The 25476-nt window shown below is 39.4% G+C and overlaps 2 protein-coding genes across 2 annotated transcripts in view; both read left to right on the top strand.

Moving 5' to 3' along the window:
* Positions 1-4152: 4152 nt before the first annotated feature.
* Positions 4153-4704, top strand: LOC140141964 (uncharacterized). Its single transcript, XM_072163858.1, has one exon. It carries the CDS (start codon positions 4153-4155, stop codon positions 4702-4704), a length of 552 nt encoding a protein of 183 aa, XP_072019959.1.
* A 2630-nt stretch (positions 4705-7334) lies between these two features.
* Positions 7335-25476, top strand: part of LOC140146503 (glycine dehydrogenase (decarboxylating), mitochondrial-like) — a 58462-nt gene continuing 40320 nt past the window's right edge. Inside the window, exons 1-5 of the mRNA XM_072168372.1 lie at positions 7335-7746; positions 15018-15096; positions 15609-15744; positions 17381-17545; positions 17886-17963. Coding sequence (XP_072024473.1) covers positions 7459-7746; positions 15018-15096; positions 15609-15744; positions 17381-17545; positions 17886-17963 — 746 coding nt within the window. The 5' untranslated portion in view covers positions 7335-7458. The remainder of the gene's footprint in view (positions 7747-15017; positions 15097-15608; positions 15745-17380; positions 17546-17885; positions 17964-25476) is intronic.

Genomic DNA, 25476 nt, shown 5'->3' on the forward strand with positions numbered 1-25476 from the left:
TTCCCGTGGGTCCAGTTCGTGATACCTGAATATATACAATCAGTGTTTTTCTATGGCCGTATTATACGTGATCATAGACCTGTAAATGACATTGACTTCTATTTTTATATCTTCAAGTACGATGTATATAAAAAATGTTTTGGATTGGACCATAGACCCTGATGATTGGACTTAAACAATCTATAAACCGAGGAGGGGTTTGTCTTCATCATTATTAGACCCCCGGGAGGGGGCGCTTCCATGACAGATAATGCATCATGTGCCTCAGGATAGACCCCCTTTTCAAACCGGCTTGTACCCAATGACCCTTTTTTTTGTGTTATGGTCCTAACTATTACCCAATGACCCCCTTTAAAAAAATTCATGTACTCAATGACCCCCTTTTTCTATTTCATGCTATACCCAATGACCCCCCTTTTTAATTCCCAAATTTAGGTGGTATTTGTGTTCTCCTCCAGAAATAATGAGATATTTCACATTTCCAAGGTGGCCAATTTATTTTTACGCAGTTTGGCACTTATTTATGTGTACTTAATGATACTCTTTTGGCAATCCTGTACTCAATGACTCCCATTTTACTTTTTGTTACCCCAATGACCATCCTATTTTCAAAGTTTCATACCGAATGACCCCATTTTTATTCAGGTTGTGTACTGAATGACCCCATATTTTTGTAATTGTATATTTGACCTGAATGCCCCCTACTTTTAACATGGCCGAGGCACATCCCTGCCATTTCAGATAGGGAGTGCCTCCCCCGGGATTAGACCCTCTTTTGTTTCATATCCTCTAAATATCGGTTCAAATGATTAACATCCTACGGTGTTCACCAACTACTCTCCCAACTGGACGTCCTCCTTTAACCGCTCATCAGCACCAATTGCACCCCCAACTGGACGCCTTCCTTTAATCGCTCATTATCAACAACTACATGCCCCATCCCACCCCAAACCGGACGCCCTCCTTTAACCGCTACGCATGCATTCTTCCAAATCAAATAGGGAAACAAGATTAAATATAACAGATAGAAGACACAGTGCCAGTTACAAATGAACAAATCTACCTGTATCCGGTATTTTCCACTGACCATTATGACCCAGAGGGAAGTTATTAATTGGGAGGGGGTACTGGTTGTTTCGGGAGAACTCTAGGTATCTTGGGAGGAACAATTAATTAAAGATACGACTATGGATAAATAGGACTGTATCAGGTATTACCCCAATGACTGGATATATTTCACTGACCATTATGACCAAGAGGGAAATTAGGGGGTAGGGGACTGGTTGTCTTGGGGGAGAACTCTCTAGGTATGTATCTTGAAGGAACAATTAATAAAGGTGGACTGACTGTCATGGCGGAATTGCTAATTCAATGAGTGATATGTACTGAGTACAGTAGTGGATAGCGTCTATAAAATTGACACGTCTTAAAAGATTCGACACACTCTATGTCCCGAAATTAACGATGTCCCGGAAATATGACATCATAAGGCTGAACAGGAAACGATTTACCCCTACAGACGAGCTGTACTACTGATAGTTTTAGAGCACCCATTTCATATCAATTGCTTGTAGTAACTATAGTCTATAAGGAACCATACCCCCAGGGTCTTTCGAGAGGAGGGAAGGATGATAGACCCGAAAGGACGGACAACAAGGATAACTACCGGAAACGGCTTCGACCACGAACTAGCGTTTCTGAGTGTCCCATCTGTTGGTATGGCAGAATATTTAGCAGCGTCAAAGGCATACGAATTCACCAAGCGAGAATGAAGTGTTATGCTGTTTCTGCAGCAGCAGAGGAGAGTTCTTCACCTTCATCAAGCACAGATAATTTGCTATCCGAAGCGGATCGCTCTGGAGGAAGTCAACAGTCTCCAGGTCAGACGAGAGATAACCAAGGTCAGGTTTCAGACCACAGTACCCAGGTAGATCCCCCGCGAGGAAGTGGTTGAGAGGAAGAAGAAGGTCAAGGGGCCAACAATGGCAGATGAGAAAGCTTGGCGTGAATTTGATGAAGATATCAGCATGATGCTGGAAAATACTCTGAAAGGAACATCAAAGAGAAAGTTAGAAGTGATGGGCGATCTGATTTATGACTATGGAAAGGTGAGATTTGGAACAGTGGAATCGCGGCAGCAGCGTCCAGAAACAACACCGAACAGTCGCCAGAAGGAGATCAGTAGGCTGAGGAGGGAGTTACGAGCACTTAAGCATCAATGGAATAAATCTGGGCCAGAAGAAAAACCAGGACTGGCACAACTCCGTGAGCAAGCAAGAACCAAGCTCATGTCACTCCGGCGTGCAGAATCACAAAGGAAGAAGAGGAAGAAAAGAGAGCAGTCCGGGAGATCTTTCTTCGCAAATCCTCACCAAGTAAGAGTGGAGAGCTTAATGTCCCACAGGAAGAGCTAGAGGACCATTTGAAGGAAACCTATTCGGACCAGCAACGTCAGGTACCAATGCCTAACATCGCAGGTTTAGTGAAGCCAACTCAACAAGTCGTGCAGTTTGATCTTGCGCAACCAAAACTTGCTGAAGTTGAGAAGTTCATCAACAAAGCTAGATCGGCTTCTGCACCTGGCCCAAATGGAGTTCCATACAAAGTCTACAAGAAGTGTGGTGAGCTAAGGAAATTCCTGTGGAGGTTGCTGAGAGTTATATGGAGGCAGGATGTGGTCCCTCTGTAATGGAGTACAGCGGAAGGCGTATACATCCCAAAGTAGGAATGCTCCAATACATTGAGCCAGTTCCGTCCTATTTCACTGCTGAATGTAGAAGGAAAGATCATGTTTGGAATCCTAGCAGAGAGAATTTCTTCATTTGTGCTCGAGAACGGTTTCGTCAATACATCTGTGCAAAAGGCTGGAATACCAGGGTTCCCAGGGTGCCTAGAACACACCAGTATGATATGGCATACCATACAGGAATCTAAGAAGATGAGAAATGATCTGAGTGTTGTATGGCTTGATCTGGCAAATGCTTATGGTTCTATTCCACATGCACTGATTGAGTTTGACATGGAATTCATGTGGATTCCTGAGAAGGTGAGAAGCTTCATCGTGCAGTACTACAGCGATTTCCGTATGCGGTTTTCAACAACACAGTACTCAACCACATGGCAGAGGTTGGAAGTTGGAATACCAATGGGCTGTGCAATTTCTCCAATCATGTTTGTGCTAGCAATGGAAGTCGTCATAAGAGCTGCGGAAAAAGCAGGACCCGGTGTAGAATTGGGAGGTGCAGAAGAACTACCACCAATACAAGCATTCATGGATGACCTTACCCTCCTTAATCCAAGTACAGAGGCAGTTGAAGCAATTCTATGTAAGCTTGAGCAGTTGATGGAGTGGGGTAGGATGAAGTTTAAAACCAAGAAGTCGCGGAGCCTTGTACTCAGACGAGGAAAGTTGACTGACGTTCACTTCACCCTTTGTGGAGAGGAAATCACAACTATTCAGGAACAACCAGTGAAGAGCCTCGGGCGCTGGTACACAGAGGATTTGAAGGATACAAGAAGAGTCAAAGAGACAGCACGGCAAGTCAACGAAAGTCTTGAAGCCATTGCTCAGTGCGGCTTGCCCGGGAAGTTGAAGCTGTGGTGCTTGCAATATGGTCTCATGCCACGGATTATGTGGCCACTCACGGTCTATGAGGTAGCAATAACCCATATAGAGGCAATGGAGCGGAAGATCAACAACTTTGTCAAGAAGTGGCTTGGAGCTCCACGCAGCTTAACAAACATCGCAATCCATAGCAGCCGGCCTAAGTTGACTTTTCCAGTGCGTTCTCTTGTTGAAGAGTTCAAGGTGGCCAAGGCAAGATCATTTATGACCCTGAGAGACTCAAAGGACCCGGTAATCAAGAACACCCAGCCAGATGTTAGGTCAGGGAGAAAGTGGACAGCGAACTTGGCAGTTGAGGAGGCAGAGTCAAGACTGAAGCACAAGGAGATGGTTGGCGCTACCCAGCTAGGCCGTCAGGGGCTTGATTGGACTACGCACAAATGGTGGTCGTCTTCTTCAGATATAAGGAACGTCGCAAGCTGGTTTCACAGGAGATAAGAGAGGCAGAAGAGGAGAAGAGACTGGCTACAGCAGTAGGTCAAGCTAAGCAAGGCGCTTGGACATGGGAGAATGTTGAACAACGCAACATGTCTTGGAGCGTGCTTTGGCAGATGGAACCTCTTCGCATCTCATTTCTGTGCATGTCAACATACGATCTATTACCAACACCAGCCAATCTGAGCGTCTGGTATGAGGATAAGACGGATTGTTGCAATGCGTGTGGAAAGAATGGTACTTTGCAGCATATTCTGAGTGCATGTACACCTGCTCTTGCGAGTGGTATGTACACCTGGAGGCACAATAACGTCCTCGGAGTGTTAGTGGAGGCAGTCGAGCTGCAAATTGATCGAAATAATGTTTCACAAGCTCCAACCAACACCAAGCGCTACATATCATTTGTGAAGGAGGGCTCTCAGTCCAGGTCATATAGTTCCAGTTCAAGATCGAGCATCCTTTCTTCAGCAAACGACTGGTGCGTTAGGGCTGATCTGGATCGCAAAGGAGAAATTCCAAGAGAGATAGTGATCACCACACTGCGTCCAGATATTGTCATATGGTCAGAGGCTGAAAAAGAAGTGATCATTGGAGAGCTGACTGTCCATAAGACAACATTGATGAAGCTCATGAGAGAAAATTGACCAAGTATTCAGAATTGAGAGCAGAATGCAAGGATAGAGGTTGGAAGTCTTCTTGCTACCCATTTGAAGTCGGCTGCCGATGGTTTTGTTGCACACTCTTTGCAGAACTGGCTGCGCGATCTAGGTTTTAACAGAAGAGAGCTAAAGTCAGTTAGCAGGGCAGCGTCAGAGGCTGCAGAATCAGGATCGTCGTGGGTGTGGTCCAAGTACATTCAGAGGAGTAAATAATCTGAAAGTGAAGTACATCATCAGTATCTATTCCTCAGCCAGATCAGGCAGGCCAGCTAGCCATATCTTTTACTTGTTCTCATTCCTTCATATCAACTCCAGTTAGCTAGGGTTAAGTGATTCCAGCTGCGTGGTAGGGTTTGAGGCGCCGGATCCCGTCCGCTTACTACAGACTAGTTTGGTCATCTGGGGGAATATACATATACACAGATCCCCCTTTTGACGGTGATGGCGCAGGCGTATCCCCATATGGGCAAAGCGTCTTGCTTTGTCATGCTGACATAGTATGGGTGCTAACTGGTGCTTGATCTCACACAGTCTCTTTTGGTTGGCTGGCATGTGCCTGTTTCATTTTTTCTGAGAAGCAGATTATTTATTTTGCAACAGATGCTAGAAGCATAGTTTTAGTTTTATTAGTAGCTCACCAGCGGGAGGTGGTGTTTCACTGCCCGGCCCCCTCCTCGAGGGAGTCTTGATTATAAGAGGGCTGAAACCCCGGGGGGCACTTCAATATGAAATGGATATAGGTGTAGGGCTGGCACTTTCGCACTAAGGGGCATTCGGTGAGAGCAAAATGTACAAAATATGGGGTCATTGGGTGAGAGCATGATTTTTGGCATTCGGTGAGAGCAAAATGTAAAAAATATGGGGTCATTGGGTGAGAACATGACTTTTTTTAAAAATGGAATCTTTGGGTGAGAGCCGAAACAGCGCCACAAAAACCTCGAAAATCGAATTTCTAGTTCTAAATGGCTTCAAATTTCATTGTTTTTTCAAAATAAGTAACAAAATCAGTGATAAATGAAAGTTGCTGTTCAAATTGAACTTGTAAGGGTCTTTGGATGACAGATCAAATGGAAAAATATGGGGTCTTCGGGTGACAGAGCATGTGTTCGTAAAAAAATATGGGGTCTTTGGGTGACAGCGTTGCTGGAAAAAGGGGGTCTTAACAGCCCTACATACGCGTCACCTCCAAAGTTGGAGTGCCCCCGGGGCCGAAACTCCCCAAGACAGGTGGCAATCAACTGATGATCCCGCTGGTGAAAGCACAAGACAATTTCCATCTATGGTCTTTGTGTATATTTAACTTATATTAATTAGCAAACAGTGACAAGAAGAATGAATAAATAATATCTGAAAAACTGACATTGTTTTGTTGTACCATCACAAAATGCGCTTCATTTTCTAAACTGGCCTCAAAAAGAAACTTATAATTTTTCACAAGGTCATATCTTAAAATCCTGTCTATAAAAATGAACAAAAATTACAAACAGGATTACTTCAATACCGGTACTCTACTCTAAACACATGTCAGTAACCAAGCAGTTGTCCAACTGACACAATAGCAAAATGCACTGACATGGAACACCTTCCTGGACCACATTCACAGCCCAACAGATTTCTTTTGCTGGGTTCCAATTTTTCGCCTGTGAATGTGGTCCCGGAAGCTGTTCCGTGTCAGTGCATTTTACTGTTGTGTCAGTTGGACAACTGCTTGGCTACTGACATGTGTTTAGAGTAGAGTATTGAAGTAATCCTGTGTGTAATTTTTGTTCATGTACAGGCGAATAATTGGAACCCAGCAAAAGAAGTCTGTTGGGCTGTGAATGTGGTCCAGGAAGGTGTTCCATGTCAGTGCATTTTGCTGCAGTTGGACAACTGTTTGGTTACTGACCAGTGTTTAGAGTAGAGTATATGAAGTAATCCTGTGTGCAATTTTTGTTCATTTTTATGGACAGGATTTTAAGATAGGCCTATGACCTTGTGAAAAATTATAAGTTTCTTTTTGAGGCCAGTTTACATGTAGGCCCTAGGCCTAACCTTTTTATGGGACACCTTGTATGATATTTAAAGAAAAGAGGCACTGCTAGAAATTTATCAAGGGGTGTACAATAGAGTAGGCCTACTGTAGAGTAAGAGTTTTAGCATACTCTTACTTCCATGGTTTTAGTAATCACCTGTATTTGTCAATATTTCTCTGATTCTGAAAAGAATACATTTTATCCAACTTCTGGCAATTTCTACAGATTTACAGCTTTTAAATTACAGTTCGATCCAGGGCAGTCTACCAATTAATTTGTTTTATTTTGCAGGCCTGTAAACATGGTAAATACACAGACCTTGCCCTGTGCGTTTTGCGTAGTGTTTGTTTCTATATATAAACCCGAGCTCTGATTGGTCGATACTGGAGGTGTGTCAAGGCAGGGAATCCCCAAATACGGTCAGCTGACCACCAAATACGGTATAAACAAAACCACGTGGTAAATTTTGGTACCCGTTTCATTCTTTTAAACATTGTGGAGCTCATAGACCCGAGTACCAACGAAGAAAATCCATTATATCTGGCAATTGGCAACACTGAGCAAAACAATTATTATATCGACGACGCGACATCACGAAAGGTAGTTCAGTTTGAAAGGATTCCCCTTCTTTTCGAAGGATTTACAGCTTTCGGGCTTGCCCGTACCCAGTCAGAGATCATAGATTTCTACCTCTTTACATCGATAATAACTAACATCATTCAATATGTTGCGATTTGGTAGAATTCCTGCGGTGGCGGCCAGGTTTCCGACCGGGAAACGGCCCGTACCAGCACAAACTGTGAGCGCAGTTTTCTGCAAGAATACACACGCTAAGCGCAACCATTCCACGACAAAAAACAACAACCAGAAGCCTCAACCAAGGCCAGAAGCTACGTATACACCACCTAGAGACTTAGACTTTGTTCTACAAAGACACGATAATTTCGCGGAAAGACATGTTGGACCGAGACCCGAAGATTTGAACACAATGTTGGATGTTGTCGGAGTGAAAGTAAGTCTTTATTTTTAGCGTTTTCTCATACTTGAATCTGAATATTGTCTGCAGAACTTGTGTTTTAAATATGTTTCGTTTACTTTTCAGTGTAAAATGATTGGTGAAATGTTGATGAATATACGCATTTTCTTATAAACACATGAACATGTACATTATATTAATAAATTATAAAACATTTCGCGGGTTCGCGGGCGGTTTTGACCATTGTCATTGATCATGAATTTATAGTTACACTGTGATGTGACGTGAGAAAATCGCGCTATTTTATCGATCATTGCATCGCCAGAATGAGTCGTAAATCGAATTGGGCCTCCTGAAGCATATTTTAGAGGTTCAATGAATAACTGTTTTAGTGTTTTTATGTGGTAGTGCCTGCCTCTGTCATGAAAATACTTTCCTCACAAAATTACAATTCCGTACAGCCTTTGAAATTCATATCTTGCATCATACTAGCTGAGCACCTGTTATGTTTACAGTGGCCGCCCAAATTGACGTCATTTCAAACCACTTCTATGGGTTCGTGATGCGTTAGAGGCTTTGTAATACACCCAAAATTGGGCGAGATATGAGGGTGTTAGTAGAGTTCAGTTTACTCCGGTTTAATGATTTCTTCATCTCCGTTCATTGTCCTATATGTTTGGTCAACATCACACCATCTCCCATATTTGGAAGTAAAATGGATGCATTGCCAAGTGGTCCGATTCAAGCAGTGAGTTGTTTCCATAGTAACTAAATGGAAAGCCAAAACTTTTATAGGGAAATAGTATAAAAAATTGTAGAAAATTTACAAAATCCCCCTGGTCCTGGGCACCTGTTTCAGAATCAGATGGATATTTTATTTTTGACATTCAATACAGAGAAAAAAATTGAAAAACATCTCGAAAAATAGTGCATTGCATGTACCGTAATTGCTCAATTAGCATTTTGCAAATTAGTAAAATTGGCTGAAAAAGAAAAAATGGGCTTCACAAAAATGCAAAAAAAATGTTTCACATGAGATTTATATTAATGACTATGAACCTTCTGAAGTTGTACATAGTCAGCAGGGCGAAAACCGCAAATCGCTAACTATTTGGTTACATGGATCGAATCCATGGGTTCCTACAGTCACCACCCATGGAAAACAGGGTACTGAAAAGTAGTCACCATGTCCATATGGGCCAAGGGATGGTTTGTTTACATGGCAATCATTCCTTCAGAATAGGCAATACAGATTCCAAACATATAAAACTTACCTCATATCAGTTTTAGTTGCCCCTAATAACTCCAAATTGACATGACAATTAATTCTATTTGCTCAATTTCATACCAAAATCATGGACACAGCTGCCTGTACGCGATGCAGCCAATTTCTTATGTCGCATATTTCAAAGTACAACGCGAACGCACGACGATGGATACAATAACCAATCATGAGTGAGTTGGCAAGGTTTGATTCACTGCACGTTACGCACACGCGGCGTTCATCACACAGTGTACGCAGAGAATCACCACGCTGTTGACAGCTGTGTTCATTCAATTGAAATTTCTAGTATAGACTGGTTCTTGGTTCTCAAGTACCCCGATGTTTCACTAGTATCATGGGATCGCCTATAAATCTTCTCTGGAGTTTGGTTAATGTTTTTTTTCTGGTGGAATAAGAAATTTCTTGAAACATCCTGTTTTAGGCATAAATTTGACCACAACATGTAACTGTGTGCATTTATCAGCTATGGGACTTGGTGCATGGAGCTGTGTTTGCATCTAGACAATACATGGGTGATTGCTCACACACAATGAGAGGGAAACTGTTCTAGCAGCAAATGTGTTGACTGTTGACAGTGGACATCCCTAGTAACAAGATACACATTTGGTGCATACGCACCAATATGAACCTCGCGCCAATGGGTCCGTGTTCAACGTACCAGAGGAAAAGTTTGACATATCGCACGACACAAAGTACAAAAAAGTGACTATATCTCATTTTGATCCTACAGATATGCCACCCCTGACTTTTTTGTTCCTTATGACCAGATGGAATGTTTGACATATCGCACGACTCTGTGGGATATTTGGTTAAAAAGACAGAGGATTCCGGGAGAGGATTTAGTGCACAAAGTAGAAAAAAGTGACTATATCTCATTAACCAATGATCCTAAAGACATGCGACCGCTGACTTTTTTGTTCCTTATGCCCGGAGGAAAAGTTTGACATATCGCACGACTCTGTGGGATAATTGGTTAAAAAGATACAAAGTTAAGTGCACAAAGCACAATAAGTGACTATATCTCTAACTAATGATCGTACAGATACGCGACCTCTGACTTTTTTGTTCCTTATGACAAGAGGAAAAGTTTGACATACAGCACAACTCTCTAGGATATTTGGTTAATAAAAATTCCCCTTAAAAGGGAAAGCCAGCCTCAATGTAGAAGAGGTCTTGTAATTAGTTTTGGTCAATGTGAAAGGCATTTTTAGGATCACGCTTACATCTACATGACAGTCCACCAAACCATCAACGATGAGAACATGCACACTGAAACAGCAGAAAACATTAATTCCTAATCTCATGTCAACTCTTTTAATTCATTACATGTACTCCAAATTGTTCTGGTCTGTTTGTTTTGTTGTTGTTGTTGTTGTTGTTGTCGTTGGTTTTTTGTCTTTTCAGCTTTTTACCCACGATATCTCAATTTCCAATTTTGTAATACCAGAACTTACGAACTCAATATCTTCGCTTAGGAATGTCCGATTTCACTGCTTTCGATATATACACTGCGGTTTGAGTTAACTTACATGTACATTTTATTTTATTTTAACTTAATTAATTCGCAATGTATAGTTTAAGCCTACTATATTATAATAGATAGTGGCCAGCACATTTATAAAGGACTGGTTACTCACTACAATCTTCACTCTTAAACTGTGTTTTTCTGAATGTGCTGATCATGTTGATTGCTAGTCGGAAACTCCTGCGAAGCTATGGACATGGCATCTTACATACTCCATTCTATAACAGTCTGCCTAGTGCCTTGTGTGTTTTCTCTTCAATCATTTTGATGAATGTAATTTTATGAATCAAATAGTTATGTGTCATTTTATTTATAATAAAGAAGTTATTAAATTAATAAAGTAAGACAATTTATTTATCTATATAAGTGCATGTCAAATGGGGTACATTGTTCAATACTATATGCATAAATTATGCCCATATTATAGCTAGGCCCTAAAAACTTTATTTTGCATCGGATTTTTCCGTTGAAAAGACAAAACTGATGTTTATGATAGCAACCATTTCATCAATAACATTTTGAGTCATTTTTATCCATAAAACGACACAGGATATGATAGATAACTACTTTCACATCAATATGGTCCATATGATCACAGATTGTTGAGAATCTGTGATATGATCCGGGGATATGATGAAGATTTTGATTCTATAGATCTGTTATCAACATGATATCACGCTGTTCAGTGGTCAAGGAGTAAGGACCCCGGTCAAGGACACTGATATGACATCATAAGTGATGTCAGATTTTCTTCTGCTGACCATATGATGCTATATATATTAACTATTATTGTTACATTTAGGCCTTTAAACTTTTAAAGTCATAATTAATTAGTTCAAACATAACTTTGGTAATACTCACTCGTTTTCGTTCGTTGAAACGGCAAAACATACTTACTTTTCCTAACAAATCGAATTAAAATATTTAAAAAAAATTTAACCACAAAAAGTAAAAAAAAAAAATCATTCCAATACCACTAAAATATAATCTCTTGAGTAAACTGACCCCAAACCTGAAACAGGTACCAGCCCCGAATGGGCTGGCGAAAAGATAGAGGGTTAAGTGCACAAAAATTTTTTTTTTAAGTAACTCTATCTCATTAACCAATGATCCTACAGATATGCCACCGCTGACTTTTTTGTTCCTTATGGCCAGAGGAAAAGTTTGACATATTGCACGACTCTGTGGGATATTTGGTTAAAAAGATAGAGGGTTAAGTGCACAAAATTAAAAAAGTGACTATATCTCATTAACCAATGATCCTACAGATATACGACCACTGACTTTTTTGTTCCTTATGACCAGAGGAAAAGTTTGACATATGGCACGACTCTCTAGGATATTTGGTTATAAAAAGATAGAGGGTTAAGTGCACAAAGTACAAAAAAGTGACTATATCTCATTAACCAATGATCCTACAGATATATGCGACCGCTGACTTTTTTGTTCCTTAAGACCAGAGTAAAAGTTTGACATATCGCACGACTCTCTATGATGATTAAAAAAAGAAAGAGGGTAAAGTGCACGAAAGTACAAAAAGTGCCTATATTTCATAAACCAATGATCCTACAGAAATGCAACAACTGTCCGTTTGTTCCTGATAATCAGAGGAAAAGTTTGACATATCACACAACTCTCTATGATGATTGGTTAAAAAGAAAGATGGTAAAGTGCACGAAAGTACAAAAGTGCCTATATTTAACCAATGATCCAGTGATCCTACAGAAATGTAGACTTCTCCGTAGTCCACTTGCCCATTTTGCATACTCTGGCTATTACATTTAAGCATAAAACTCTTGATTTATATTGATTTGTGTGCAACTGATAAGATTTTCACATCTGTATCTGGCCACGTGTTTTGAACTCGCCACCCTTAGCGTTACATCACAAATATTATGAATTTTTACACCAATCAAGTTTCAAATTAGAATATCTCCACAACTATCAACCCTAAACTATCAAAAGTATACATTTTTGGAAAGCTGAAGGCAAAAACAATTTAAATATACACATTTCAACTCACTGTACAGGGTGACCTTGAAGTTATACAGGGTGGAATAAAAAAAATCCAAATAAAAAATGGGTCATTTAATGCATTGCTTATTACTAACTTGCAGTTATAAACTGAAAGTAAACAACATTGATTTGGTTAGAGGTTAGGGGGAGCCTACTGACTCTGGAAGAAAAAAAATCACAGCTGTTTGGTAATCTCGGAATACAGGGTGTCCCAAAATATGTTCAAATTTTTTTACAATTCAACATATTTTTAACTGAAACATTTTACCCCTAACCCATACAAAAAAAGTAAGTCCATATTTAGATTCCTCATCAAATTTCCTCTCAGAAAATGTAAACTTTGACTATGATAGGATAAGTAATAAAAAAATTTACAGCAACTTTTAGATTTTGAAGACATCCGCATTGCTTACTACAGTGTTTAATATGAAAACGGGTAGTTTTGTACATAAATGTTTGCATTTTATAGACTAAACCAATCATAAAGAGTTAAAAATGATTAAAAACAATTAGCAGAATTAATAATCTTTCAAAAGAGCTCTTAACCATGTCTGTAGCCCATATGGATGCAAAGATATGATCAGTTGATTCAACGCACACACACACAATCTTTATTTCCCATAGACTTTGCACATACCGCCACCGCCTCATCCGCCACCGCCTCATCCACCACCTTGGTCATTCTGAACTCAAACAACTCTAACTCCACTATCTTAGCTGATAAACAATTCTTCTTTGGAGGTCTGTTAGGGCACTTATATAGCTACAAAATGACACCAAACACACTTCAATACCTTTTGTTTAAGCAGAGATATAACAATTTGAACGAGTCTCAATTTGGAAAAGCGTAACAACACCACCATTTTTGGGTGGCGAGTTCAAAACGTGTGGCCATCTGATCTTTTCAGTCACCGCACTCCCTCTGTTTGTTAGCTTCCCAAGTGGACTACTGACTTTGCCTTGCGGTTAAGATTTTTAACACGGGACTCTATGGAGAGTTAGGCCAATTTCTGGCCTAACTAAAATTGGCCATGATGTAATGCATCTTTAAATGGATCTGCCTTGTGATTGGTCGCCCATATCTCACTATGGTTTAAATCTTCTGGGCCCGCGCCATTACCATTAAGGGGGTACTACACCCCTGGCCAATTTTGTGCCTATTTTTGCATTTTTCTCAAAAAATATAGCGCATTGTTGACAAGTAAAATATGTATATTATAGGGGCAAGGACTACAACTACTGCACTGAAAATTCAGCAACTCAAGGCACGTAGTTATTGATTTATTGATCAAATAGTGGTTTTCCCTCATTTTTGACTGTAACTCCACAACTGTTGTCTGTGCTGAAATAAAATTTTCAGTGCAGTAGTTGTAGTCCTTGCCCCTATAATATACATATCTTACTTGTCATCAATGCGCTATGATTTTTGAGAAAAATACAAAAATAGGCACAAAATTGTGCAGGGGTGTAGTACCCCCTTAACTACACCGTACACAACTATCCGTGGTATTTGCGGCGCTTTTGTGTTGACGCGATAGTTAATCTCTCATCAAACATCTAGCGCATCTTGTACTATACCATGCTTAGTACAAGTTTGCGGTTAATGGACTGATAAACAAGTATACTTGACAGTGTGTTTTTAGAGAGCAAAGTCCCGGGGTAAAGTTCTGCTTAAAATTCAAAGTCCATAGTCGGATTTTCGGGGTTCGCTATCAATAAACTGGTAGATGCCAAAATCAGAATTGTTCAGTATTAAAGTGAGCCATTATAATTATGCAAGATAGTGTTGCATTCAATTACTTTTATTGTCACTAATCATCTGATATTTTTAACTCTTTATGACCATTTTACTATTGAATACTTTAATTTTAATAAACATCAGTATAATTTTGAGTTCAACGAAATGGGTTCATCTTGACTAATAATAACATATTTTTAATAAAATTCGACTATGGCATAGTCTAACAGAAATGCAACAACTGTCCGTTTGTTCCTGATAATCAGAGGAAAAGTTGGACATATCACATGACTACACACGGCTTTCTAGGATCATTGGTTAATGTTTTAATATGCATGTCCCTTATGGTACACCGTAGTAACCTCAAACACCCCTATACCATTAATCGAAGAAAAATATCGATATCAATTTGCCCATGACTATCACTGACGTGTCACTGGCCTCAATGGTCAGAGTACGCATGTGCAATTCAGCCTCTACATAGCAAACAAAAGTCATAGAACGTCTAAAATATACAAAAACTCTGAAAATACTAAAATTTCACGTTTATTATATTACACATTACCATCGTTTGAATATTTGTTTTGACGTACGTGTCATAAATATTTAAATGAAGGTAAATGTAATTTACTATATTCAGGCTTTCCCCATGTCTCCACGTTCGATTCAGAAGTAAACACTAATAGCTCGCGCCTCCCTGCGCAAGCAATAATCATGAAAACTATTTGTTTGTTTTGTTACAGACTCTAGGTGAGTTGATATCCAAGACTGTCCCCAAAGACATCCGCCTAGAAGGAGAGCTACAGATGGATCCACCAATATGTAAGTGGATTAGGCTGTGCCCTCTGCCATTCACACCCCCTGTGGAAGATTACAATGCTATTTCAATTGTAGATTTGCACTGAAAGATCTTCTTTGGCACCTCCAAAAAATATTGTTTTGGCTTGCAAAAAATGTGTTTTTTTCTATAAAAAAAATTATATCTTCATTTTGCCGAAAAAAGAGACAAGAAGAATGGCTCAAAATAAAAATGGGCATGTTTTGCATCTCAAAATCACCTGTCACACCTCACCTGGTCTTTTAAAATTACAAAGTTTGTAAATCTAATAATTTTTTTAAATGCATCCATATTGCCCACTATACCGAAAGTTTATAATTATATTAAATAATTCTGCACTTATTTTGTGTATTGCAATTTGCATAGACATTGTGTGGTTTTGAAGTATAAAAGGGGAAAATCAATTTTCTATAAATGACTTCTCTGGATGCAGAACCAGAAACCTATGACCTCATGTGCAATCACCCCAAAATATTGCATTTTGTTTGCTTTGCAGGCGAGAGTGAAATCTTGAATCGTATCAGGCAAATAGCTGACAAGAACCAAGTGTGGAGGAGCTACATTGGTATGGGCTACTACAGCTGCGTGGTCCCAAACACTATCCTTAGAAATATCTTGGAAAACCCTGGATGGTAAGCATTGTTGGCTGACAATTTTGAGTACCGGTACTGTACCAGTATAGGGCAAACTCTAAGGCTAATATAATTCCACTTTGTAAGTCTAATCTGCAATTACAGCTGTAAACCTAACATAATATCAAAATGAAACCCAAATAAAGTTGGCTTTTACAGCCTCTAGCCAGGATTTGTTATGTTGGGGAAGCTAAAAAAAATGTCACTTTGTGAATTTGTCCTTCAACTTTGCTGATTTCAATGTTTTTACAGAAAACAAGCTCAGACCATTTGTGAATTTTTCCTTCCAAAAAGAGCAGATTTCAATGTTTTTACAGGAAAAAGCAAAACTCGTCCAGATTGGCAGGGTAAGGGGAGGGAGGGGGTACTTCACACCCTACTGGCAGCTGTGACGTCAAGTGATTTGGGAAACCTTACTGACTCTACCAATTAGTCGGATCTTTTTCCAAGATGTGGTAGTTATATTCTAAATACAAATCTGAGCACTGTTTTTTGGAAAGAAAAGTGTCTTGTGGCAAGAACTGGGGGAGTGAAGGGTTTGCTGAGAGGTTTTGGCAGATGAAACAAGTACCGCCTGGGAAGGGGGTCTTCAAAAATTTTTGTACAGGGATGTGCCACATAGATTTTGCATCCTGACTTTCTCTACACCTACTTATTGCTGATTTTGCTACCCATCAGTATACCAATTTTCGACCAAAAGTCACCCAAATTTGCCTAATTGGGCGCTTTAAGGGCACTTAAGGGGGTACTACACCCCTGTGGTAAATTTGACACTATTTTTGCATTTTTCTCAAAAAATAACTAACATACCAGTAACAAAAGTTATGTATATTATTGGGGCAAGGAATCCAGTTACTACACTGAAATTTCAGTGATTCAAGACAAGCGGTTCAGTATATATGATAGGAAACGAGGTACATCCTAGCGGTACCTTATTTCTTATCATAAATAACGAACCCCTTGTCTTGGGTCACTGAAATTCCAGTGTAGTAATTGGATTCCTTATAATATACATAACTTTTGTTACCACTGTGTTATTAGTTTTTGAGAAAAATGCAAAAAAATAGACACAATATATCGAGGGGTGTAGTACCCCCTTAATATTGTCAAAATGCGCCCCATTGGGCACATTGGTCTTCACTGAAAACCCACCCATCGATTATGCCAAAATCGCTGATAAGGTACCCCAAAACCGTGCCACATCCATAGCTATCATAGGGCTATGTACTGCTTCCAAGCTCCTTCATGCTCTGTATCTGATGATGAATCAATGATATTTACTTGAACCTTTGAACTTTGGAATTAAAATAAGGAAGGGTAACTGGCTGAACTTACTACACTCCAAAACAATTAAAAATGTTAAGGCTTGCTTGACAAGTTGACACAGAATAAATGTTAGCACACAAATAATTTCAACATGCTTTAAAACTTTATTTTGCACTTTTTGCAGTAGAACATAATAATAATTGAAAAAGGTGGCCCAGTAAATTATTGCCGGGCCAGTATATTCAGAAAACTGAAACCTAAAAAGTCTGTCCCTGGGTCAGGTGACAAAGGGTCACACCAGGGGATATTCCCCAGTATGGTAAAACATAAAACTGAGTAGATTATATGTATTTCTTGCATATTTATACAGGACCACAGCATACACACCATACCAGCCAGAGGTAGCACAAGGAAGGTTAGAGAGTCTTCTTAACTTCCAGACCATGGTGTCTGATCTCACAGGACTAGAATATGCCAATGCGTCATTACTGGATGAGGCTACTGCAGCGGCCGAGGCTATGGCTATGTGTGCAAGGTAAGGTCAATCACAAAGTTGTTCATTACTAAATCAAGACTTCCAATTTCGGATATTTATATACATTGTAGCCTGTTGGCTGTTTGGGTTCCTAGCGTGGCTATTTTGGAGGCATGAATTATTCATGGGAGGGTGGTATTGTTAGGTGCTAGTCTCTCATTATTCTCAAAGATGTGTCACGACATGTGTGTTATTTATCCCTGAATCAGCTAAAACTGGATTCACCCCATAAAAGTTTCAGCTTTCCCATTATCCATGTAAAGAAAATGTGACCAACGCTTGTTTAATTTACTTATCTCATTACAAAATTCAAATGTATTTTCTTTGATCTGTTTTGTAGACAAACCAAGAGGAATAAATTCTATGTTGATGCCAAATGTCACCCACAGACGATAGAACTTGTGAAGACAAGAGCAAGGTAAGATTTATTTTTTGTCTGTCTGTATGCATGTATACTAGGGCGTTTTGGGTCAAGCTGGGAAGAAAAAATCCCAGGTCGACCCAAAATAATTATCGCCGCCGGCTAGACAACCGAAGTTGTCGTAAATCGGTATCTCCCAGGTCGACCGTAAATTTTGGGTGTTGCCGCATTCGGCCCGCAAACGCCCAGGTCGACCCACGACAAGCGTGCAAATTACTAGACTATGCCATAGTCGATTTTTGATAAATAAAACATGTTATTAATCATGATGAAAGCATTCAGTTGAACTCGAAATTATACTGATATTTATTACATCAAAATACTAGTATAAAATTGTTATGAAAAAGTTTATATAATTATATTAGTGACAGTAAAAGTAAAGTATACGTAGGCTTATATTATTGCATGCAACATCATAATGTCATTATATAAGCACTTCAATACTGAACAAATCTAATTTTAGAATCTGCCAGTTTATTATCCGAGTTCAAAATCGACTATGGACTTTCATTTTTACCCCGGGACTTCTCTAAAGCACACTGTCAATCATACTTGTTTATCAATCAAATCTAACCACAAGACTAAGCATGGTGGTACAATACGTTCATCCACCAACTTTCACGCCAGCACAAAAGCGCCGCATTCCATAGATAATTGTGTACCATGTATAGTTAATGGTAATGGTACATGTCGGGAGGATTTAAACAAAAACGAGATCTGGGCGACCAATCACAAGCCAGATCCATTTAAAGATGCATTACATCATGGCCAATTTTAGTAGGCCAGATTTCCGACAATCTCATCCATAGAGGCTCATAGACAGCCGTGTTAAGCATGTAAACCGCAATCCAAAGTCAGTAGTCCACTTGGGAAGCTAACAAACCGAGGGAGTACGGTGACTGACAAGATGATCAGTTGTAAAAATCTATCAATTGTGCACAAATTAATTAAATCGGAGTTTTAAGCTTAAATGCAATATCTAGAGTATGCACAATGGGCAAGTGGACTACAGAGTAGTCTAGCAAATTACGTGACCCGACCATGGCGATATACATACATGTGATGAGTGTAAACCATTGTCCAGCATTCATTCATAACTTTTGCAAGCACTGGTGACTTTTACAATAGCAGTTTGTCTTGGCATCTAAATAAATTTATATAGGCCTCCACAGTGACCTTTTCGTCAGACCTACGGTCAAGAGGTCATAGGTCAACAATGGTAAAAACTTCATATTGCCCCTATGGAGTTCAAAGGTGGGTGTAACTTTGGCCAAGAAAGCTCAGTTTTGCGTTAGTTAGGTCATCCATCGTCAAAGATTTTGAGATCTGCAAAAGCCAATAACCATGACGGCCGAGAACCGCGAAATACGGGTAACCGCCTAGTTATAAGTATTCTTGTTTTAGTTTGCAAAATACGGAGGCAAATTAAGGAGATATATTATACAGTCATACTTCCACGTTTTCTACATTCTTGAATTTGCGTCAACGTGTACACACATGATAAGCTTTAAAAGCTTACATAGTTTCAGCCCATACATGATACAGCGCTCTGTGTTTTTAGACTTGTGAGAAAAAGAAAGTAATAAATTATGAGAAGAGGTCACAAATAGGATCAAATAATCCAACAAAGAATCACCCTGCCGAAGTGCCTGACATATATACATGTTTTATGGATACTTTATTATTTGGTCCACAACAAATACCACCACGAATGGAGTGCCAATTTTTATTATTCTAGGCTGTCTTTCGATCAACAAGCGCTGAGGGCGCTATGAATCTCCCAGCTTGACCAACACAGTACACAAATGAAGAATATTGCTGTTAAAAGGCAAAAATCATGAACTTTAAATAGAGAGGCATAATTGTTGATATTCGTTTTCTTTTTCACATTCTCATCCCAAAAGACTAAGTTAGTTGACCTCTAGTGTCTGTTGCTTAGCTTTACATCATAGGGTCAATGTCCAAAGTCTCTGTATAAATTTCAACATACATCGTATACCAACGTAGGGTTACAAACTTCGCCAAGTGAGACTGTTACTGACGGGCTTGAAAGAATGTTGCAACACAGCCAGTTAGAGATTACAGATCTCCTTTGAGTTTTAATCTGTTGTATGTGTATGCACAAGGTCAGGTCAGAACTGGTTTTTTATGGCAGCATATGTTTACTGTCAGGATGGAAGTGCTAGTGTTTTTGTTGGGTTGCAAGTATGACAAGGTGCTGGTTCAGATTGTCTCATCAATGCAAAATATCAGATTTTAAATAAGAATTGATGAGGTAAAACATTTTTCTCTTGCCAATAACCTGCCAAGCCTCCTCGATGTACTGGGTGGTCATGTGCCCATGTTTTTAAAATTGATAAGATTGATAAAAGCAGTCATTTCGTATGATTTGGTGTAAGGGTGCAAGCTAGAAAACATTTCGAATGAAGGAGTAGGGAATAAGCTTGCTTGGAGCAAGCTGGATTTCATAGTACATGACTTACTGTATGAAATGTGCGAACAAGCCATTTTGCTGGACAGGTAGGCAAGTAAGGGATGCACCATTTGATTCTCTGGGGCGGGGTGGGGGGCATTGGAGTTTTGGGTCTGGTGGATTTTTTTTTCACCTCCAAAGGCAGTGGATTTTTGTTTTGTTTTCTGTCTTTCTAGTGGGCAAAGTTTTTTTTGTTCCACCCCCCCCCCCAGGAAATTTAATGCTGCGCCCCTAAATAGCAGCCAACTAGCAAGTGGGCAATCATGGAGATGAACAAATACACATTCATATAGGAACATAGTTTGACATCTGGGAGAGGGCAAGGTGATAGCTAGCTGTAAGCATTGATTTGTTTTGCAGCAGCTGGTTGCACTGATTGATCAAAATGGTCAAAAATTTTCTGCAATTCCTGCATGGATATGGACAGTACATGTAATGTGAATGGTTCAAGGGGAAGGTTGGCATGTCTGTCCCTGGAAATGATCTGACATCAGGACAGAACATGGTCAGATGGTAACATGAGTAGGTTTATTTCACCTTCAAGGCATGGGTAGTCTTGCACATATAGGGTAGCTTTCCCTAAGGCCATCCAAGCCATGAATTTTGGTATGGTATCTACATGTATATAATGGTCAGTCTATGCATCTGTTATTTTTACCACATGCGGTTTTACAGCGGAAGAACGTGACTGATTCAAGGGGAAGAAGGTTGGAATGACATCTGTCCCTGGAAATGATCTGATGTCAGGACAGAACATGGCCACATGGTAACATGAGTAGGTTTATTTCACCTTGAACATGTTGAAGGCATGGATAGTCTTGCACATATGGGGTAGCTTTCCCCAAGGCCATCCAAGCCATGAATTCTGGTTGGGTATCTATACAATGGTCAGTTTCTTTTTATGATCTATGGTTTATGCATTTACCATGTGGTTTTAAAAGGGGAAGAACGTGACTGATTCAAGGGGAAGGTTGGCATGTCATCTGTCCCTGATATGACATCAGGCCAGAACATGTCCACATGGTAACCGGAGTAGGTTTATTTCACCTTGAAGAGTCTTGCAAATATGGGGTAACTTTCCCCTAGACTATCCAAGCTAGGACTACAGCTGGTATCTATAGTCGTGTTCACATTGTCGGACGTACGCCCGACGGAACTTGGTCGGCGCAAGTTGCTAGGAGTAGCGGTAGGTGCTGCCAGGAGTAGGTGCAGTGTGAACGATGGTCAGCGTAAGTTCCGCCAGGCGTACGTCCAAAGATTTTCTCCTGACAAAAGTCAGGAGTAGCGAGCTGGGTGTAACCTCCGCCAGGCGTAAGTTGCAATGTAAATAATAAAGGTTTGTAAATACAAATAAAATGCAATGATATGCATATTATTTCATCAGGCCACCAACCACCATATACTATCACAATACCAAGTTTGAAGCTGATCTTTTACTGCGTTTAAGCATGCAGAGTGGATTAATGAAGATGTAGGTAAAATATGTGCAAGGGAAGTTGTACGCAAACAAGACGCTTAAAGCTAGCGAATTGAATCTACCTAGGTGATCACGGAAGACTGAATTGTTTATTCCCTGCTTCCGAAATGATTTTACGGCCTGTTTTTACTTTAAAGAGCATGTAGGCTATAATTTAGAAAAAATATTCTAAAGAATGTACAATTTCACCAAAATAATGGAATCTATTCAGATTTTTGGTTCACAAATGCGCGCAAAATTTCATAACGTAACTGGGTGACGGGAAACAGGAAATCAAGTTTCAAGGGCCTTACATGTACATATATGAAGAGCTTTGTTACAAAAGCCCTTACATCCACTTATTGACTTTTTGAGAAAAACAGCTTTTTAAAATTGTGCATGTATGTATTACTTTTTCGATTTGATTCAATTTGGGTTTGGATAAATTGTTGATGAATAGATTCAATTTGGGTTTGGATAAATTGTTGATGAATAGAAATGAAAAGAATAGGTTTGGTACAATTTTCAAGCCTTCCTAATTATTTTATCATTTCTTTTATATTGTGCCTTTTGTGGATGCAAGGGCTTTTGCAACAAAATAATTTTACCCCTTTTCTAGAAACCACCTTTGCAATCAAATTTGAGCCCATTTGTTTGCACTACTTTATGCAACTTCACTAATGATTTTTTTAAATCAAAAAGAATTTATTAAATTAAAAAAATTAAGATAATCTCTTTTTCAATTATGAATTTTTAATTAAATCCGGCAGCATTTCCGAAGCTACAGCTTTTGTTAATTACAATGATTTTTTCAAACATAGTGACCCCATTCACCCCAAAACAGTTCCTTTTGGTTTTAATAGAAAAAGAATATTCAAGACTACTATTATACCGATACATCAAAAAATCATTTTCCCAAAATTTAATATTAATTTTAAGTTCAGATTTCCGGAAATTCCCCAAGATTTCCCAAACGTGAAATATATGATATCTCCGGAAGGGAAGGTGGTATGAACGTCAAACAACCACCAAAATGTGTATTTTTACCTGTGTACTATAATGTCATGCCAATAACTCAATTTCAGCCAGAAATGGATGTAAGGGCTTTTGCAACAGAGCTCTTCATAATATGTACACACTTTAAAAAAAAAAAAAAAAAGAAAATATATGTAATATAATTTGTCTCATGTGGGGATTTTTGATGAAATCTCGATTGCTGCATCTGTACTTCATCATTCATGCATGGTTTCTGAGTTTGACGACTTCTTTTGCATGACATTATTCTCTACCTTTAATTACTTCATGAATCATGTGTGATATTTTATCTTCATTAGTTTGAGTCTGGAATAAGCTGCATAGTCACATAGTGCTGCATAGTTATAGAAAATAAAAAACTTATCTATGCTGCAACACTGCCGACACAGATAATATGACCCAAAAACCCAAATGGATTTGAACTTCAAGGCCATAAGTGGCATTTTGCAATATTCTTCTTTGTCAGGCCACAATGTCTTATCTCAAAACAAACACTTTTAGAAGGTAACTGAAATATGGTTATGTATATTGTATTTTATGAACTTTGTAAGTTTGCATACAATGGTGAAAGTTTCATGTAGTGATCTTGTTTGTTACCATATGCAATATTGAGAAGAAAGCAGTTAGTATTTCACAATATGTTGAGATACTCATTTGCTTGCCTACTTGTTGGGGTACATGGCTTTTGGTTGAAGGTAATTGGCAATTTCGCTCAATATGTTCTTTTACATATACACTGACCCCACAATTTGACTCATTTCCCAGATTTAGAAAATGCAGGAAACATTTTAGTTGGTGAGCTCATTAAGCTAGTTGCTTCATGGTCAGCTAGAAGTGGACATGCAACACCAGCAGGGTTCGAATTCGTTAAAAAATTTACGTAGCAGTTTTTGGCTATTAAATCAGGATACTTCCATATACTAAAGCACTATAAAAAGTGCTATACAAATGCAAAATTGGGTAGCAGTTACTTCAAAATGTGGAGCAAACTGCTATACGAACACAAATCTATGAGGCTATGAGGTCAGCTGATATGATTGGCCCCGCAATATTCCCAATGGCTACCCCAAATATTTTCGGGGAGCATTGGGGTGGAAAAGTGAATTTTATTTTATTTGGGGTCATTTTTTGCAGAATTGCCGCAAAGTGGCAGGGCCTAGATTTCAACAAGAATCGATTCTTGTTATGATTTGGTTGCGAGAATAAACTCCTCTCATTGTATCATACAGTAAGCATAGCGACTATGATGGATTTTGATTCTCGCAAACCAAGACAAAAACGAGGCACTGAGTGGACATTTTCACAATATGAAAAGGCTAAGTTTCCCCTATTTAGATTTTAGGCCCTTATGAAATTATTATAAGTATTTGCATTCTGTCGATTATGTCGGTCCAATTGAACTTCCTCCCCTATAACTGCACAAGTCAAGAAAAAAAGGGGCTGCCAACCTCTCCATAATGCTGGTAATTATAAAGTATTCATCTCAGAATTTTGATGAATTGCATAATTTAGCTGAATTGTCATATACGCATAAAAATTATGATTAACCACAATGGTAATCATATCAAAATCGGTAAGTGGGCCTGGTGGTACTACAGACATGGTGTGGTGCCAACACCGCAACAGCCATAATATGCAGTGGCTATCATCAGATATAATGTTGCATGTTTAATGAGATAACATTGCGTACATGGAGGCAGCCCTTGAATTAACCCACAGCACCCATGGCATTTTGCCGTGGGTGCCCATCCCCACTGCCGTAATGCCCTCAAAATATGTCCTTTACCCAAGGCAGTCACTTGCCTTGCCCTCTAATGAAGTTGCTGTCGGTGCCCCAGCCCTGCCCCTTCATTATAAAATCATCTATCTATGTTTGTGTGTGTTTTCTTCACTTTTGAGAATTTTGCCATGGTGCCCTTCTCAAATTTTCAACAGTTGCCATGATGCCCTCTTGAAATATTACAAACTGCAGTGCTGCCTTGCCTTTTCAGTGAAAATCCGAGGCAATTTTCAACTGGCCCTAAAAAAGTTGCCGTGCCCCTGCATATCCTTAATTCGAGGGCTGCATGCAGGTTCGCTATATAACTATCTCTACCCCTCCTTTCAGTCCCCTCCCCTCTTAAATTCTTCAAAACTATAGGGTCTGTGACTGGGTGTGACTTGGCAAATCTATGCTGTCTGGGCAATTAATTATGTCGTTCTGCCAGGCTGGGTGTTAGGCTTGAATGATGTAGACCTACAATGTACATGCATACATGTGTGATAATACTATGCAGGTCTTGATTGATTTCCTCAGTTGACCCAGATTCCATAACCCCGTAGGCTGCATGTCTGACAGGGTTGCTGACAAATTTCACCCCAACTCGCGAGTCAAATAATAAAAAAATCGCCCAATTTTTCTCTTCACCATTGGTTTTTATGGGATAGGAAACAACTGAACTAGTCAGTGTTGAAAAGTTTTCCATTTTTTTAATCAAAGGTTTCTATGAGACAGGAAATTGTCACAGGGAAACCTTCAAAAGTCACCCAATTAGGCTACCAAATTG

This window comes from Amphiura filiformis, chromosome 2 (assembly GCF_039555335.1).
Source record: "Amphiura filiformis chromosome 2, Afil_fr2py, whole genome shotgun sequence".
Taxonomy (NCBI): Eukaryota; Metazoa; Echinodermata; class Ophiuroidea; order Amphilepidida; family Amphiuridae; genus Amphiura; species Amphiura filiformis.